Below are 18,367 nucleotides of genomic sequence, written 5' to 3' on the forward strand. Positions count from 1 at the left end.
TTGATGATGGAATGGAATTTTTTTCTCTATCTGTATGCTTGTTTGCATTTGTTTGTGTAATGCTGAATTCTACTTAGACCTGTTCCTGTGCAAAACCTACCTTGACTACTTCTCTGTCTGTGTCTGAGTCTCTTAATGTGTTTTCCTTTATTGGGTCTTGTTATCCTTTGTAGGTGTTTAGTAAAATATTTGATATATATTTTAATAAATATATATTGGAAATAACAGAGTTTCGTGTTCTCATTGACTTTCCTCTAAAAATTAAAATTCAAGTTTTAATGTCAAGCAGTTAAGGCCCTTCCATGTTAAACCTTCCATTTTAAACCTAGCCTTGAACTCTGTTTAGTATAAAGTTGTAAACGTGTAAGCATGAGCCCGGGGCTAGAGATGGTTCAGCTGTTAAGAGCATTTCCTGTTCTTCTGGAGGACTGGAGCTTGGTTCCTAGCACCAATATGAGACTGCTCACAACTGTCTGGAACTTGGAGGATCTGACACCCTTTTGTGCTTCCTTAGGCCTACAAGCAATAGGTATACCCATATATACATGGATTTAAAAAAAAATAACTCTTTAGCCAGATTGTGGTTGTACAACTTAGTGTGACCTTGGGCAAATTACTTATCTTGAAACATTAGGTTTTCCTCACTATAAAATAAGGACTGTAGGTTTACTGAACAGAGTTACTGTGAAGATTAAGTAAGACTATATGTAAAACAACATTGGCAGACATAGTAAAAGAACATTTATTGTTAGTAAATAGCAGTTTAACATTTTATATTTATTTCTCTGTGTGTATGTAGGCATGTGGGTGTGCATGCTTCCCGGCTGTGAAAGTCAGAGGACTGGGCTGGAGAGATGGCTCAGCGGTTAAGAGCACTGGTTGCTCTTCCAGAGGTCCTGAGTTCAAGTCCAAGCAACCACATGGTGGCTCACCACCACCTGTAATGAGATCTGGTGTCCCCTTCTGGAGTGCAGGCAGATACGCATGCAGAACACTATATATACATAATAAATAAATTTTTAAAAAAGCATGTAAGATTCCGTACATGTCTTCTTGTGGAGGTGGGGGGAAGAAGGTCAGAGGACCACTTGTGAAAGATGGATCTCTGCCGGGCAGTGGTGGTACATGCTTTTAATCCCAGCACTCAGGAGGCAGAGGCAGGCGGATCTCTGTGAGTTCAAGGCTAGCCTGGTCTATACGAGCTAGTTCCAGGATAGGCTCCAAAGCTACAGAGAAACCCTGTCTCAAAAACAAAAACCCAAAAAAAAGAAAGTTGGATCTCTGCTTCCACCGTTCTACTCCAGGTATCAAATTGAAGAAGTCAGGTTTGGTAGTAAGCCTGCTGAGCCTTCTCTCTGGCCCCATGAACAGCCTTGTTCATGACCTATCTTCTAGTTACCATACCCTTAGTAATTATGACACATTTTTAGGTAAGAGGCTCAGTTGTTACCATAGGAAAGTATTAAGGTGGCTCGACCCACATTTTAAAAATACTTTGTTCTTCTTTAGCACATTCCACAGTATATATGCATATATTTTTATTAGACTACTACTGGGAGGTGGTGCACACACACCTTTAATCCTAGCACTTGGGAAGCAGAGTGAAGCAGATCTTTTGAGTTCGAGACAGTCCTGGTCTACAGAGCTAGTTCCAGGACAGCCAAGGCTACACAGAGAAACTCTCTCTCTCTGAAGACCAAAAGATGTATTTGGGGGAGAGGGGTGTCCTGTGGTGTTGCTTCTAGTTACTTGATCAGAGTGATCACTGTTGCTGTTGCTGTTTTCTGAAACTATAGTATATCATCTGATTTATTCCAGCTGCTCTTTGGGTCATCTCCCAAGTTCTCTCTGTCATTTAATTAGATTTTTAACAAAACTAGTTTGTATTTGAAGGCATGCCTAGGAACTGTCTCCATGATAGTACTTAATGATTATACTATCTAGATAAAGGTGATAATCGGATAAAAAGAAAACTGTGAAGGAATTCTGTTTTTCTTAGACTTAATAAATTGGCAGTTGGAACATTTGGAAGAGAAATTCTATGGAGTTTCTGGAGATGATGTTTTGGACTAAAAAGACAGAAAGGTCTTTCAGGTAGAGGTAGTAAGTCTGTGGGGTGGAAGTTTCTAGGTCCATGATATCCTGCAGTATACTTGTTCTGATGCTTATTTTTAAGTTTCATTTTGAAGAATTTGAACTTGTGAGGAAAAGAATATAGCAACTTCAAGAGTATGGAAGTAAGGCGATAAGAAGTACAGCATAGGGGACTGGAGAGATGGCTCAGTGGTTAAGAGCACTGTCTGCTCTTTGGAGAACCGGGATTCAATTCTTAGCACCTACATGGTAACTCAGAACTGTCTGTAACTGCAGTTCCAGAGAATATGACACTCTTCACCCAGGCATAAATGCAGGTGAAACACCAATGCACATAAAATAAAAACAAATCACTCTTAAAAAAAAAAAGTAAACCATAGTTTTCACTACCGAAATAACAGGAAACTGTTATGCTGACCTAGGTGTGAGTTGGTGAGGACTTGGGCTGCACTGATAGGGTTAGTAATAGAGAGGATTTGCCAAATCTGAGCCTGAGAAATAATCAGTGAAAGAATTTGATCATAAAGAAGGTGACATTGGGATGGATAGAGAGAACTTTCTATGTATGTTGTCTTTGTAAATATCACACTTTTATATATACCATATATTTGACTTTTATGTAGACTTCAGCCCCTTCACCTTCCCAGTTTAAGCTTTGAGAGTATTTTACTTTGATTGTAAACAGAGACTGCTTGTTCATTTCTTGGCTGCCCAGGCCCGAATAATCACACAGAAACTATTAATTACAAAGCTGTTTGGCCGATGGCTCAGGCGTATTTCTAGCTAACTCTTATATCTTAAATTAACATATTCTTTATTATTTTATATTTACAATGAGGCTCGTGGTTTGTTACCTCCTGCTTCTTGGGCAGCTGCATGACATCTGTCTCCTTCGGCAGCTTTGTAATGTCTCTGTGACTTTGCCTACTCTCTCTGTATATGTCTTCCAGTCTGGCTATATTCTGCCCTGCCGTAAGCCAAAGTAGCTTTATTCATTAACTAGTAAAAGCAACTCATAGACAGAAGGACATCCCACATCATTGATGACAATCTTAGATGTTTTCATTGCATTGTTTTAGTCATTAATGCTTGATCTCTAGACTTTTTTTTTCTATTTTAACTTGTAATCCGTCTATCCAACTGATTTCTCTCAGAACTCAGCTTACATTTGAGAAACTTAATGGTAATCTGGTTATCTTAAGCCTGAGTAAATGTTGGCCATTCATGGTCCCACATCAAAGTACTTTCCCAATGTTTTAAAAAAATTGCCTTTTCTTTTTTAAAATTGCCTTCTCTATTAATATGCTAAATATTCAAGAACATTCTTTATATTAACTGTGTTGGTATGTCCTGTGGTTTCCTAGAGCCTCTCACTAGAAAAGACATCACCATTTTCTTGTTCTTGTGTTTTCTTTTTGTGTGTGTGTGGGGGGGGGGGTTCGAGACAGGGTTTCTCTGTAGCTTTGGAGCCTGTCCTGGAACTAGCTCTTGTAGACCGGGCTGGCCTCAAACACACAGAGATCCACCTGCCTCTGCCTCCTGAGTGCTGGGATTAAAGGCGTGCGCCACCACTGCCCGGCTCTGTCCTTGTAAAAGTTTCCATACTGAACTTTTTTTTTAATATATTTACTTATTTATTTATTTATTTATTTATTTATTATGCATACAATATTCTGTCTGTGTGTATGCCTGCAGGCCAGAAGAGGGCACCAGACCCCATTACAGATGGTTGTGAGCCACCATGTGGTTGCTGGGAATTGAACTCAGGACCTTTGGAAGAGCAAGCAATGCTCTTAACCTCTGAGTCATCTCTCCAGCCCTCCATACTGAACTTTTAACGATGTTTAGATTTAGAGCTCAGCCAAAATCTTGCCAGCTTTATATATGCTTTTTTAACCTTCCTGTGCTTAAAAAGTGTTCTTTTTAGCTTTATTTTTTTAAAATTTTGCTTTGTGTAATGAGGTAATGTTGAAAATTCCATTAGTAGAAGTCTTGTTAGGGACAGTAGGATTTTCTTATTTGATTTTTGCTTTTATTTCCAGTATAAGTTTGGTTGATTGTAATACTTGCCTCAATGGCTAGCCAGATGGCCTTAAGCCTTCTGCTTGGGTCTCTTCAAGTGCATGTTTTTTTCTTGGGTTTTTTTTTTTTTTTTCTTTTTTCCCCTCGGAATACATGTTTACAGGTAAGTTTTCTTCACCTGAGTTGCTGACTAGGGTTATAAAAGGAATAAAAATGAAGTATTTATATGTAGGTTCTGACTTATATTACTCAGAAGTGCAGTGGGAAGAGAAAACTTCACGTCTAGCTAAAAGTTCTTAGGGAGTTGTGGTTTTGCTTTGCTGTCATTGGGGGTGCACTTGACAGTCTGAGCCGTGCCCTCCCCCCTCCCGCAGAAGGTACTACTGGCATCTATTAAATTGGAGATTCTGTCAGATATTTTGCTTTGCATAGAATTGTCCTTCATTTCCACCATGCCAAAAATTTCCAATCCAAGATGTTAGTAATGCTATGGTTGAGAAATTGCCCTCTGGGCATATATTTTTGTTTTCCAAGTGCCACTTGATTTTTAGTTTGCTTTTGGAACTTTATCACAAGTAAGAGTGATAGAATCACAACACAACACAGAACCATGTAACTAACACCATCCAGTCTTAGTTCCTCAGAACGATGCTGTCCATGGTATTAGTAGATTGTAAGTTTTTTAATTGAAACTTTTTGCATGTGTTTATGTATGCTTGTATATGTCTGTGTGCATGTGTGCCACAGTCTATGAGTAGAGACCAGAGGATTACCCATAGGAGTTATGTTCTCTACTTTTACCATGTGGGTTCTGAGATCAAATTTAGGTGGTTAGGCTTAAGCCCACTCCTTAATTGTCTGAACCATCTTGTCAGCCCTCCCAAAATGTTTTCTGAATGAATTTTCATCTTCCTGTCTTTAAAATATTGCTTTGGAATTGAGAAACTATTATCCAGCTCTCCTTTAGCTAAAATACCTTGATTTTGGTGATCCTTTTGTTTATGCAAGCTCAATTCACAAAATTAATTATATCAGTGTCAGCAGGTACTACATAGTCAGGTACTACACAGTTCTTTGTTGTTGTTTTTTTCTGAGACAGGGTCTCACTGTATAGCCTTGACTGTCCTGGAATAGAGATCTGCCTGCCTCTGCTTCTGCCTCCCATCCCAGTGCCCATCTGAGCCATCTGTTCTTGTCAGATTGTATTCTACTTGATTAGCTAAAACTAAACATACATTAGACTGGAATTTATTAACTCCATCAATAAATTGGAAAATATAATCTCAGCCGTAAATATACTGGAACTGGAGTTACAGGCATTTGTGAGCTGTTTGCTGTGTGGTTGCTGGAAATTGAACCCTGGTCCTCTCCAGCCCACATGCCTTGATTTCTTTGAAGACAAGTGCTTTATCATAAGCTTAAAGTATGTGTGAATGTTTTGCTTGCATGTATGTCTATGCCTCACTTGGATACATGTGGAGATCAGAAGAGAGGGTATTGGATTTCCTGGAGCTAGAGTTAGATGATTGTGAGATGTGGGTGTGGGGAATCAAACTCAAGTCCTGGAAGAGCAGCTAGTGCTTTTGACCAATAAGTCATTTCTGCAGCCCCAAATTTAACAGACTTTGTTTTGTTTATTAAAGGATTTCTGGTCTCCTTTTTCTCCTTTAATTAAAAAGCTTACTGTATTTGTATATTGGGGGGGCTTGTGGGCACACGTGATCCACATTGTGCGTGTGGAGGTTAGAGGACAATCTTGTGGAGTTGGTTCTCTCCTTCCACCTTTACATTGGTTCTAGGAATGAACTCTGAGCTGTCTTTTGGTTTTGGATTGTTAAGTCGCGCTTTTGGGGATTTGTAAGATTGAGATTGCTGTGATTGTTTTCATTAACATTTCACTGTTTGTTAACTTTAAGAAAGTATACTATGGTTGCTGGGTATAGTGGCACATGCCTTTAATCCTAGCACTTGTGAGGTAGAAGTAGGCTGATTTATGTGAGTTCAAGGCCAGCCTGGTCTACATAGTGAGTTATAGGACAGTCATAGTTACATAGTTGAGACTGTGTCTTGATTTAAAAAAAGGAAGAAAAGTGTGCATGTTTCGCTTTACTCATATTTTTGACTTCCTAAAACTTTTTTCTCTTATTTTCTGTCTCTCTTTTATTGATAATTAATACTCTTTTATGATGTAGCCATTACAAAGGACAAAATTTCACTACCTATCTTATAAAACAAAATGGGACTTCTAAGTTGTGTAGTGCTTATTTTTGTTTAACAATATTTTTATATCAGTAAATACAGATAGCATTGTTATTCCATGTTGCATATATTTCTTTATATGAATAGTTAATAATTTAAATTCTTTGGTCATCTCATTACTCATTCTTTTTTAATTTAATCTAATTTTGGTGGCTGGAGAGTTGGGTCTATGGTTAAGGGTCCTCCTTGCTCCTGCAGCAGACATGAATTAGGTTCCCCTGCACCTACATGGTGCCTCACAGCAGCTGTAACTCCAGTTCCAGGGAATCTGATATCCTGTTATGACTTCTGAGAATAGACATGCCTGTGGTACACCTACCATGAAGCAAAGCACTCATACACAAAAAAAGTTTTAAAAAATTAATTTTAGTTTTTAAGGCAAATTCTTCTGTAATTGTGACTGAACTTAGACTTTCTTCGTAATAGAGGTTGGCCTTGAACTTCTGGTCCTCCTGCTTCCATTTATGAAAGCCCACTACAAATTTTTTTTTAAAAAATTGATACATTAAAAATAAAGTAAGAAAACAGTCTTAAATTGTAGTGGTTTTTTTCCCCTCTCCCTGAGACAGAGTTTCTTTGTGTAACAGCCCTGGCTGTCCTGGAACTAGCTCTTGTAGACCAGGCTGGCCTCGAACTCAGAGATCTGCCTGTCTCTGCCTCCCAAGTGCTGGGATTAAAGGCGTGTGCCACCACTACCCGGTAGTAAATGTATTTTATGGCAATTGTAATTAATGAAGCAAATTTGTTAAGCTCCATATCCAATGTTTTGGTGATTTCTTCTTACGTGCATGAGTACTTAGTATAATGATGATATAATAGATTCTTTGTTTTATACACACACTCAATGCACATGCACACTTGGGCATGCAAAAAGTCTTATGTGAACTAGAGAGATGGCTTAGTGGCTGAGGACACTTGCTTCTCTCCCTGAGGACCTGAATTTCTAGCAACCACCCAGTTGCTAGAAACTCCAGCTCTAGAGGATCTGATGTCCTCTTCTGTCTTCTGTGGTCATTCTACCCATTCCCACATGTGCACACAAATTTATTTCTTATTAACACAGGGTCTTTGTAGCCCTGGCTGGCCTGGAACTCACTATGTAAAGAGGAGGTTGACCTCAAACTCACAAGAGATCTGCCTATCTCTGTCTCTTTGAGTGCTGGGATGAAAGGTGTGCATTACCACACCCAGTGAATTTATTTCTTACATATTAACCTTTGTGTTGATAATCAAATATTGGCCAGGTAATAGGCCCCCAAAATGCTGGATAGACAGCATAAAGGTGAAACCTTGGGCTTGACAGTAACACGAGCATCTGGGACTACCCAGGATAAGAACAACTGGAGAACTGCCATAAATGGGCTGTCCATGCATGCTTAAGCATTACTGGGGCATAAATGGTGATGAATAGGCTAAGTAAATGAAAATGTCTTTTGTAATCATCACAGCAGTCTTAAAAGGTAGGTGGTATAGGTCTATAAGTAGATGAAGTTGATGGAACAGAATAGTTAAGTAATTGATAACAGGCCATGATGTGACCCCAAACCTGCTCACTTGGAATACTTGCTCAAATTGGAAGTTATTCCTCTCTTTTGGTAGGAGGATTAGTTTAGTGAATAGAAACTTCATGGTCTCAAGACTCTATTTTCACTTTTAAAGTTACTGAGAATCTGATGGTGGTATTGTCTGTAACTTCAGCACTGGGAAGGCAGAGGGAGAAGGAACTCCTTCAAGTAGGAGGCTAGGCTGTGTGAGAATTTGTCTCAATCCCTGAGTAATCAGTTCAGTTTTTATACTCTGTTACATTAAAATCTTTTGTCTTGCAGTTGATTTTACACATATGTGAGTTTTCTTTTTTTTTATAGAGACAAACTTTATTATTACTATTATTATTTTTTTATTATGTATACAATATTCTGTCTGTGTGTATGCCTGAAGGCCAGAAGAGGGCACCAGACCCCATTACAGATGGTTGTGAGCCACCATGTGGTTGCTGGGAATTGAACTCAGGACCTTTGGAAGAGCAGGCAATGCTCTTAACCTCTGAGCTATCTCTCCAGCCCCATATATGAGTTTTCTAACAAAATTGTAACACTTGGTCACTCACAGAGCTTCTAAGTGTTGAAACTTAACAGAAATTCATGTAGACGCCACAACTAATGTTTTTAAGTTGGTTAAAGCTCATGGTTCTCTGTACAGTTTTTTGAAATACTGGAAAGCCCTGATTTTTATCATTGCCAGCAAATATTAGTGATTTTCCTTGAAGTGAGTTTTACTTTGTTCATTTTATAAAGAAATTTGCTAATGACCCAGGTTTTTTAAGGTATGGTCTAGCTAAGTATCTCATTTAGGCATCAAACACTCCATCTTGAGGTATCCAGGCTATGTTGCTGTGCTTTGTACTGGTTTGACTAGTCATTGTTCATCTATCTGTTTTGTGACATAATGATAGTATTCCATGGGCTGGAGAGATGGCTGAGCAGCAAAGAGTTTCCAGTACCCATATGACAACTCAGTGATCCAGTTCTAGGGAATTCCTTGCTGTCTTCTGACCTTCTCTGGCATGAGTCATGCATACAGTACACACACATACATAAATTTATGCATATATGAAGGAAAAATATTCATACACATAAAAATAAATCTTTATAAAAAGATGGTATTCTGAAAAGAAGGCTGGTTCAACTTGACAACTTAAAAGTAACAGTGGTGGGGCTGGAGAAATGACTTGGTGTAGCACGAATTCTAATTGTTCTTAATAATGAAAACCTGGAGTCAGGTATGGGGTTAATGCTGAAAGATCAGAGAAACAGAGGGTGCAGCCACTAGAGAGACCTTTTACCTCTACCAATGTTCAGACCAAAGGGGGGAATCCTGTCGTCTCCCGCTTTATATTCCTCTCCCTGTCTAGCCATTATTTCTTCCTGTTTCCACCTCAATAGGGCTGGGATTAAAGGTTTGGGACACCCAAGTACTAGGATTAAAGGTGTGAACCACCACCCCTGACCTCTGGTGGCTTACCTTTGCACTCTGATCTTCAGGCAAGCTTTATTTGATAAAACAAACAAAATATCACTACACCTTGGTGGTTAAGAGCACACAGATAACTCTTAACTCTTCCAGAGGATTGGTGTTCTATTTCCAGTGTTTATATAGTGGTTCACTACCATCCATAACTCCAGTTCTAGGAAATCCAGTGCCTTCTCCTGAATTCCTCAGGCACCAATAACACACTGTGGTGCACAGATAATACATGCATACAGAATATTCAAAAAATAAAGATTTTAAGATGGGAAAGAGTTTTTCCTGAGATTTTATAAAGCTGAAATTTTTTACACATATTTTCCCTTTCAACACAGACTATCAAAAATGCGCTTGGGAGTCAAGAGTTAATAAAATCCTGGGAGCCCACACCAATTTGTTACCCCATACAAAAATGGTCAGCCCTGAATACAAAGTAACATGTAGACTGAGCTGGTTATATTTATAAATGTAACAAAAAATAAAAAGGCCATGAATTTTGAAAAAAGAGCAAGGAGGGTTTTTTTTTTTTTTGGGAGGATTTAGAGGGCAGTAAGGGAAAGGTAAATGATGTAATTATTGAAAATTAATAGTTTTAAAATTATATCAAGAACATCTTTTAAAAATCTACTGATAGTTAATTTTTTTACACTGTTTGTAGATAGGCTCATGCTGTAGTGCATGTCTGGAAAACAGGACTACTTAAAGGAATCGCTTATAAACACAAATGGTCGGTTTTGGTGGTGGGCATCTTGCTGAGCCATCTAACCAGCCCCAAGAACATCTTAATGTGGATCGCGTTAGTTTTTAAGGTACAAATGAGGAATACTGTGACTACTTGAATTGTTTGGTGCTATTGTCTTGATTTGTTCTAAAATACCAGCAGTTTCACTTATCTTTGTTTTTGGACTCTGATTGCAAATGTTTAACACAGTCTGTAAAGGGCAGGGCCAGTAGAGATGGCTCAGTGAGCTTAAGGCACTTAATGGCCTGCATGCCATTGCTTGGTCCCACGTGGTACAATGAGAGAACCAAATCCTGCACATTGCCCTCTGACGTCTATAGGTGTGCTGTAGTATGCACACACACCCCCATCCAAAAATAAATATAAAAATAAATTATTATTTTTTAATGATTTTTAGTGTTGGTATTTTGCCTGTGTATGTCTGTTTATGAGGGTGTCAAAACCCTGGGTGCTTGAGTTGTAATTGTGAGATGCCATGTGAGTGCTAGTAATTGAACCTCGGTCCTAGAAGAGCAGACATTACTCTTAACTGCCATCTCTAGTCCCCATTATATTCTTTTTTTTTTTTAAGGCAAATGATGTTTTAGTATTATTGTGGAAAAATTGGCCTTCAAAATGGTCTTTCAAGGCTGGTGAGACAGCTCAGTACGTAAAAGTGCACTTGCAGTCTGATGACCTGAATTCCGTGTCTAGAATCTACTGTGGAAGGAGACAGCCAGTTGATAAAAGTTTTCTAATGGGCTACACTCACACTGTGGGCATAAGTGTGCCTACAAGCACCAGTATACACATACACCAGCAACAGCAACCAAATAATTGAGGGGCGGGGCATGTATTTTGAGATCTTCAGCGGTACAGAGATTGTGCTTTTAGGGGTAGCTGATGTAGCCCTTTATATAGGTTTCCTTTTGCTTCCAGACCCAGATAGATGAATCGGGAATGAAGAAGCAGCAGTTAATTGAGGTATGTCACTAAGAAAATGAGCTAGGACAAGAAAGGAAAAAGTTCATTGAAAGAAGAAAGTGAATTCTGAACTTCCAAGATTGAGAGGATTAGAAAGTTAATGAGTGCCCCTCAGAATTTTTTTCTGAGAGTAAGTGGTTCTTATACTAGTAGTTGTTGCTAAGTAAGTGAATTCAGGGAGAAGGCAAAAGAAAGAAATCTTGGGCAGTACCAACATTTTAAGAGGTTCAAAAGGAAGAAGAGGTTAGAATTACAATGCTAAGGATATCAGGAAAGGAAATTTCAAGAAAGTTAACACTACCTAATTAATGCTTAGAAGAAAGTCAGAATGGGACTGTTGATTTAATAATAATTTGATAATGGCATTACTGGTTCACTTTCCTGGAGTGCAGTGGTGATGGAAGCTATTCTAGAGAAGTGAAGAGTGTAATTTCTTTTGATGTGTTTTTGGGTAAAGGAGACGGGGTTATGTTGGACTATTAATTTGAAGACACAGATTTGCGCTGAGAAATAGCCCAGTAGAAAAGATACTATGTGCTATCTGAAAGAAAAGAAAATGAAGCAAATTGATGTTACATCATGTTGTAGCTAGCTTGGTAATAACAATGTAAATTTGTGAGGAAGTTTATGAAAGCTAGATTCCCAGGCAGAAAAATAACACAGATCCTTAAGACTTGGCATAACTTTTTTTTTTTTTTAATGAGAATAAGAAATTTTCTTTTCTCTTATTACTGGGTATTCATCTTATATGGTCATTAAATCTAATAATTTAACATTTAAAGAGGTTTTCTTTTTCTTCCTGCCCCCATCCCCTTTTTGGATTTTCAAGGCATTGTTTCTCTGTGTAGCCCTGGCTATCGTAGAACTCATGCTGTAGTTTAGGCTGGCCTCAGACTCAGATCTTCTTGCTTCTGCCCCCAGAGTGCTGGGATTAAAGGCATGTGCCACCACTACCTGACAAAGATCTGTGATTATTTCAGAATGAGACTTTTATTTTTGACAATATTCAACCTGTAGTTAACAAGTGGCCCAAAGGGTTAAATTATTTTCTTGTAAAAGGATTGTGTTCCTCTCCTACCCCAAGTGAAAGACGATATGAAGACTCCAGAATGGTTTCATAGTTAATTCTCGTTTTTTGGAGACAGAGTTTGGATGATAGCCTCAAGTGGTGCTTCTGTTGAAAATGTGTGTTGTTTTTGAATGTCCTTGTATTTCTGACTTCTGTTTTTTTTTTTTCTCTCTCTTTCAGTCTGTTCTCAGGGGAGGCAGTAAGGGGCCGTGGAGCTGGCCTCAGCACTGGAAGAGGCTGGACTTCCTGTCTCTCTGTGCTGAATGGCTGCGATGGCGCCCGCTCTCACTGACGCAGCAGCTGAAGCACACCACATCCGGTTCAAACTGGCTCCCCCATCCTCCACCTTGTCCCCTGGCAGTGCCGAAAATAACGGCAACGCCAATATCCTTATTTCTGCCAACGGAACCAAAAGAAAAGCCATTGCTGCAGAGGATTCCGGTCTAGACTTCCGAAATAATCCTACCAAGGAAGACTTGGGAAAGCTGCAACCATTGGTGGCATCTTATCTCTGCTCTGATGTAACATCTGTTCCTGCAAAGGAGTCTTTGAAATTACAAGGGGTTTTCAGCAAGCAGACAGTCCTTAAATCTCATCCTCTTTTATCTCAGTCCTATGAACTCCGAGCTGAGCTGTTGGGGAGACAGCCAGTTTTGGAGTTTTCCTTAGAAAACCTTAGAACCATGAATACAAGTGGTCAGACAGCTCTGCCACAAGCGCCTGTAAATGGGTTGGCTAAGAAATTGACTAAAAGTTCAACACATTCGGATCATGACAATTCCAGTTCCCTCAATGGGGGAAAACGGTCTCTCACTTCATCTGCTCTGCGGGGAGGTGAAGTGGGGGCATTTGACTCTGGGAACTTGAAGGGGGGTATGACCAATTGCACTCTTCCACATAGAAGCCTTGATATAGAACACACAACTCTATACAGCAATAATAGTACTGCAAACAAATCTTCTGTCAATTCCATGGAACAGCCGGCACTTCAAGGAAGCAGTAGGTTATCACCTAGTACAGACTCCAGCTCTAACCTGACAAATGTTAAGTTAGAGGTCAAAAAGTCTCCTCTGTCTTCCATTCGTTTTAGTGCTTTAGACTCTGACACAAGGATAACAGCTTTGCTAAGGCGGCAGGCTGATATTGAGATCCGTGCCCGCAGGTTACAGAAGCGATTACAGGTTGTGCAAGCCAAGCAGGTGGAGAGGCATTTACAGCACCAACTGGGTGGGTTTTTGGAAAAGACATTGAGTAAACTGCCAAACTTGGAATCCCTGAGGTCCCGGAGCCAGTTGATGTTGACCCGAAAGGCTGAAGCTGCCTTGAGAAAAGCTGCCAGTGAGACTACCACTTCAGAGGGACTTAGCAACTTCTTGAAAAGTGATTCAATTTCAGAAGAATTGGAGAGATTTACAGCTAGTGGCATAGCCAATCTGAGGTGCAGTGAACAAGCATTTGATTCAGATGTCACGGACAGTAGTTCAGGAGGGGAGTCCGATATTGAAGAGGAAGAGCTGACTCGAGCTGATCCTGAGCAATGCCATGTACCCCTGTGAGTAGAACCCATGATGATGCTGTCATTCTTGTAAAATAGTGGGGCAAGATTTAATTAAATCCTCATTTTGTAAAGAATATAATCTTTGTATGTTGACCACTAGGTTGCATTAATCTTTTCCTAGTTTAAGGTAAGTAAATGCATATACCTGAAGTGGAAAAATGGAAGGCATTTCTGCTATAATATGTTGCTGTGTGCTAAAAGTTTTTAAAATCTTATGAAAAGAAACTAGAAAACATAACTGAGTAGATTTTTTTGTAACTATAGAATGGTTTAAGCCTTAATGTGTAACTTGACATTTTGTTGCTTTTAGGAAGTTGGGACAAGTGATGATTTAGTTAACTTGGTTGAAATTTAGCAGTGCTTTCCATTGCACTTTCAACTTCCCTACCTGGTCTGCTATTTTAAGAGATTTTCTTTGTGTTGGAAAAGCAAACTTGTTTCCCCTCTGCTTTCAACTGTCTTTAACAGTCAACCTAGAGAAGGCATCCGTGACCATGAATATGAATAGTTTTAATTTCCCCCCTCAACAAGGAAGTAGTCACTTGTAGTGGATAGCAGCTGGTTGTCTTGTAATTTAATTTTAATTCTGATATTTCTAGAGGTAATTGTGCCAGATCTCACAGTAGGAGGATATAGTCTTCGAGATTGCCCCCCAGTACTACTTCAGAAAACCAATTGCTAACCCCAGATTGTTTTATCTGTGCTTCTGACTACTTGGCTATAAATCAATATTCTTAAAATTTGGTTCTCATATTTGATTGATTTGCTTTAGCAACTCAGTACGCAGAAACACTGTCTTAATATTTGTCATTTTTTGTTGTTGATATTAAAAAGAAAACAGGTGAATACATGCATATGGGTGAGATGAGGAAGGGAGGTGCAGAGATTCAGTGTCTTTACTCCACATTCTATTCTCTAGAAACCCCTTAATGTGTGCAACTATCTTGACGTTCTAGATTCTGTCCCTTTTGATTTTTATTGGGAAGTTTGGCTAGATAGATCTGAAATTAAAATTACCTTTCACTTCTGTTTTGTGGGTAGGACCAAAAATTTCAGTGGTCTAAGCCCACCTTTGTCTTTCTGGTGACTAGCTCCCATCTGCAAGTTACTTCTGGATGCCAGCCATCAGTTCAACCATTGAAAAAGATTATCACTTTGGAGAGCCCCCAAGGATTCTTTCTAGTAGTTTGGTGCCAGGAGACAAAAGACCAATATGTAGTTCACAGTATCATATTCTAAGGACTAACTCGAAAATGCTTCAGAATCTTATAAACATTGCCCTTTTATGTAATCCACTTTTTACTTCTTGATTCTGTTCTTTAAGCATGGTGTATGCTTACACAAGTGTGTGTGTATAAGATTCAATTTTTGTTTTGTCTTAATTTGAGTTCTTAATATCTGAGTTCAAGGCCAGCAGAGTAAATTCCAGGACAGCCCAGGCTACACAGAGAAACCTGTCTCAACCCCATACCCCCAAATTGTATGTGAACCATGCATATGCCTGGTGCCTTTGGAGGTCAGAAGATGATATGTGGAATTCCCTGGAATAGGAGTTACAGACTGTTATGAATTGCTGTGTGTGTACTGGGAAACAAAACTTGTGTTTTTTTTGCAAGAACAGCAAGTACTCTTAACCACTGAGTTGACTCTTAGCTCTTGTTTTTGTTTTGTGAAATCAGTTGTAATATGCACTTTTGGCTGGCCCTTATTAAAAATCATCCTGCTTTAGTTTTCTGAGGATTAAAAGTGTGTACCACCATACTCGGCTATATATATTTTGATTCAGCCAAGTTAATTATGTAGCCCTGGCTGTCCTGGAATTTACTCAGATATCTGCCTGCTTCTGCTTCCTAAGTGCTTGGGATTAAAGGCGTGTACCATCACCACCCACACCACCCAGCTCACATTTTTTTTTCCTACATTCATATACTTAAGGAAGCTTACTTGAAGGTGAATTAATCTATCTTTACTTTTTATATTTTGGCCTTTGAGACAGTTTTTCTGTTTAAAAGCTCTGGGTGTCCTGAAACTGGTTTTGTAGAACAGGCTCTTAACCGCTGAGCCATTTCTTCAACCCAATTTTTTGTTGTTGTTTTTTGTGGGTTTTGTTTTGTTTTTTTTTCGAGACAGGGTTTCTCTGTAGTTTTGGAGCCTGTCCTAGAACTAGCTCTTGTAGAACAGGCTAGCTTCGAACTCACAGAGATCCACCTGCCTCTTCCTCCTGAGTGCTGGGGTTAAAGGTGTGCGCCACTGCTGCCTGATGAGGGATTATACTTTTTGCGGGGCTGGGGAGATAGGGTCCTCCTCCTTCTACCCTGAGTGCTGAGATAACATGTGATTGCTACTGTGCCTTATAAGTTTCTGATAGTAAACAGGACTTTGCGCATTAGGGATAAGTACACACTACCAACTGAACTATTTCCCCAGGCCAAAGGAATGAGTAGCCTTTCAAAAACTTCTTTCCTGGGTTCATGTTGTTTTTTCTTTCTTGTTTCATGCTTTAGTTTTGGGCTTAATTTTATGCTAACCTGTGTTCTATTTGTGTAGTAGCCTTCTAAAGCCTTCAAATCTGTTTCTTCCAAATAAACTTGCTGGTGTGTAATAATTCAATGGCAGTGAAGGACTTTCTTTAATTTTGGATATTTTTGGGTGCAGTGGAACTACCTTTTTATTTCTTAATAGTAAATAGGGAAAATTTCATAATGCTTGTGGGATTTTGAAGAAAGGTAAGTCAGAATTTGGGGCATTAACTGCTGCAGATGTAGCTGCTCTTAAGAATTGTAATATATCTTTGTTTTACAGTAGTCTTAGGTAACTCCTGTGGAAAGGATAGTGTGACCCTAGAGGGGTCAGGACCCATAGGTTGAGGACCACTGATGTGGAGAGACCCTGTCTCAAGAAAGAAAGCTTAGGCCGGGCGGTGGTGGCGCACACCTTTAATCCCAGCACTCGGGAGGCAGAGGCAGGCGGATCTCTGTGAGTTCGAGACCAGCCTGGTCTACAAGAGCTAGTTCCAGGACAGGCTCCAAAACCATAGAGAAACCCTGACTTGAAAAACCAAAAAAAAAAAAAAAAAAAGAAAGAAAGTTTCTTCTTAAAAATCTAGTTACTACAAGAACTTGAAAGGTATGGAGGAACATTGAAGAGTATCCTGATTGGTTTTCATTGCTTAGTTTGCATTTCTGTCATTTCAGTGCCAAAGTTAGGTTTGTTTATTGTCAACATCTGATGCTTTATTTTTGTTAGCTTGTTTTGCAAGCATCAGAAAATAGGATTAATGGAATAGAGTTTTATTTTCTTTGAATTTGCGATATTATTCCTCAAGAGTGCATAGCGTAGTAAAAAGAATTCTCAACTGCTGTTGAGAATTAATTCTGTCTTTCTAGGCTTGAGTTTCTTCCTTAACACTTAGAGATTGCACCTTTTTCATTATTGTTAACTTGTTTTGTAATTATTGGGTCATACCTCCTTGTCTGGGAAAGGCTGTCTGCACTGTTCCAACAGAGATATTCTTGCATTTTGTTGTGTGTGTTGAGGGGCCTGGTTACTTAACTCTCAACACTTATATTTTAATAGGGAGTCAGCCTGAGCTTCAGGGAGTCAGTGGCAGAGCTGGAGGAGGCCTCTTGTTTCTCTCAGGCAGCCAGCCTGGTGATGCTCTGTATGTGTGCTTGCAGTTAACTGTTTAGTGTAGGTATGTGTTCACCTGCAGAAATGAAAAATACCGGTTCGTAAGATTATGCTGTTTTGAGTGGAAGAGAAGGGTGGGGTATAGTAAGAATAAAGACAAAGATCTTGTTCCAGATGAAAATCCTTTTCACTTAGTAAAACTGCTTGTTGGAATGATAATATTTGATAAAATAATCTCCCTAATGAAAACTATCATTTAATCTCTCCCTTCCCCAAAAACAAAATGAGAAACCAATTTCCTTTCTGTCTTGTATTTATTGGTAAGTACATATAATAAAATTCTGTATGTGTGTGGGTATGTGCACATGGTACATATAGTTCCTGCAGAGAATAGATGGTTATTGGATTCTCAGGATCTGGAGTTACAGGCAGTTATGAGCAGCCTGATGTGCAGGCTGGGAACCCAGCTTGGGTCCTTTGCAGCAGCAGTGGTCATTCTTTAATGGCTGAGCTATCTCTGTCTAGCTTCCCTCCACCTTTTGTTGTTTTTTGTTTATGTAGCCCTGTTGGGCTGCCAACCCCAGACCCACCCTCACTTTAAACAGTAATGTGCGCCCCAAGTGCTGCCCCCCCTTGCAAAATGGTAACTTTTTAAAAGTCCAATAGAAATCTGAGGCCCTTGCTGGTGGTGGTATACACTTTTCATCCCAGGAGGCAGAGGCAGGTTGATCTCTGTGAGTTTGAGACCTTCAAAGCAAGTTCCAGGACAACCAAGGTTGTTAGCACAATAAAACCCTGTCTTGCAAAATAAATAAATAAATAAATAAATAAATAAATAAATCAATGTAAATTTAAGGCCCTTAGGTTTGAGTCCCTGTTACTGAAAAATGCCATAGAAATAAAAGTAAAGCCGTGACATTGTAAAATTGATATGTGTAGAACAAATAAAGTATGTAAAGCCATCTGATCTGTCCATATCAACACAACTTGATATCTGCTTTTCAGA

At 39.2% G+C, this 18,367-nt stretch overlaps 1 protein-coding gene across 7 annotated transcripts in view; it reads left to right on the forward strand.

Moving 5' to 3' along the window:
* Kansl1 (KAT8 regulatory NSL complex subunit 1) overlaps positions 1–18,367 on the forward strand; it is a 122,872-nt gene that overhangs the window by 31,401 nt on the left and 73,104 nt on the right. For 6 of the 7 annotated variants that reach the window (XM_041635736.1, XM_041635735.1, XM_041635739.1 and 3 more), the window contains one exon: positions 12,354–13,725. In XM_041635736.1, the coding sequence (XP_041491670.1) occupies positions 12,437–13,725 (1,289 nt within the window). In that variant the 5' untranslated portion in view covers positions 12,354–12,436. Of the gene's footprint in view, positions 1–11,018; positions 11,105–12,353; positions 13,726–18,367 lie in introns of those variants that run through there. The other variant, XM_041635737.1, reaches the window with a different exon arrangement.

Source organism: Microtus oregoni, unplaced genomic scaffold, assembly GCF_018167655.1.
Source record: "Microtus oregoni isolate MIOR12 unplaced genomic scaffold, Mior012 000048F_ref0000485, whole genome shotgun sequence".
NCBI classification, from domain to species: Eukaryota; Metazoa; Chordata; class Mammalia; order Rodentia; family Cricetidae; genus Microtus; species Microtus oregoni.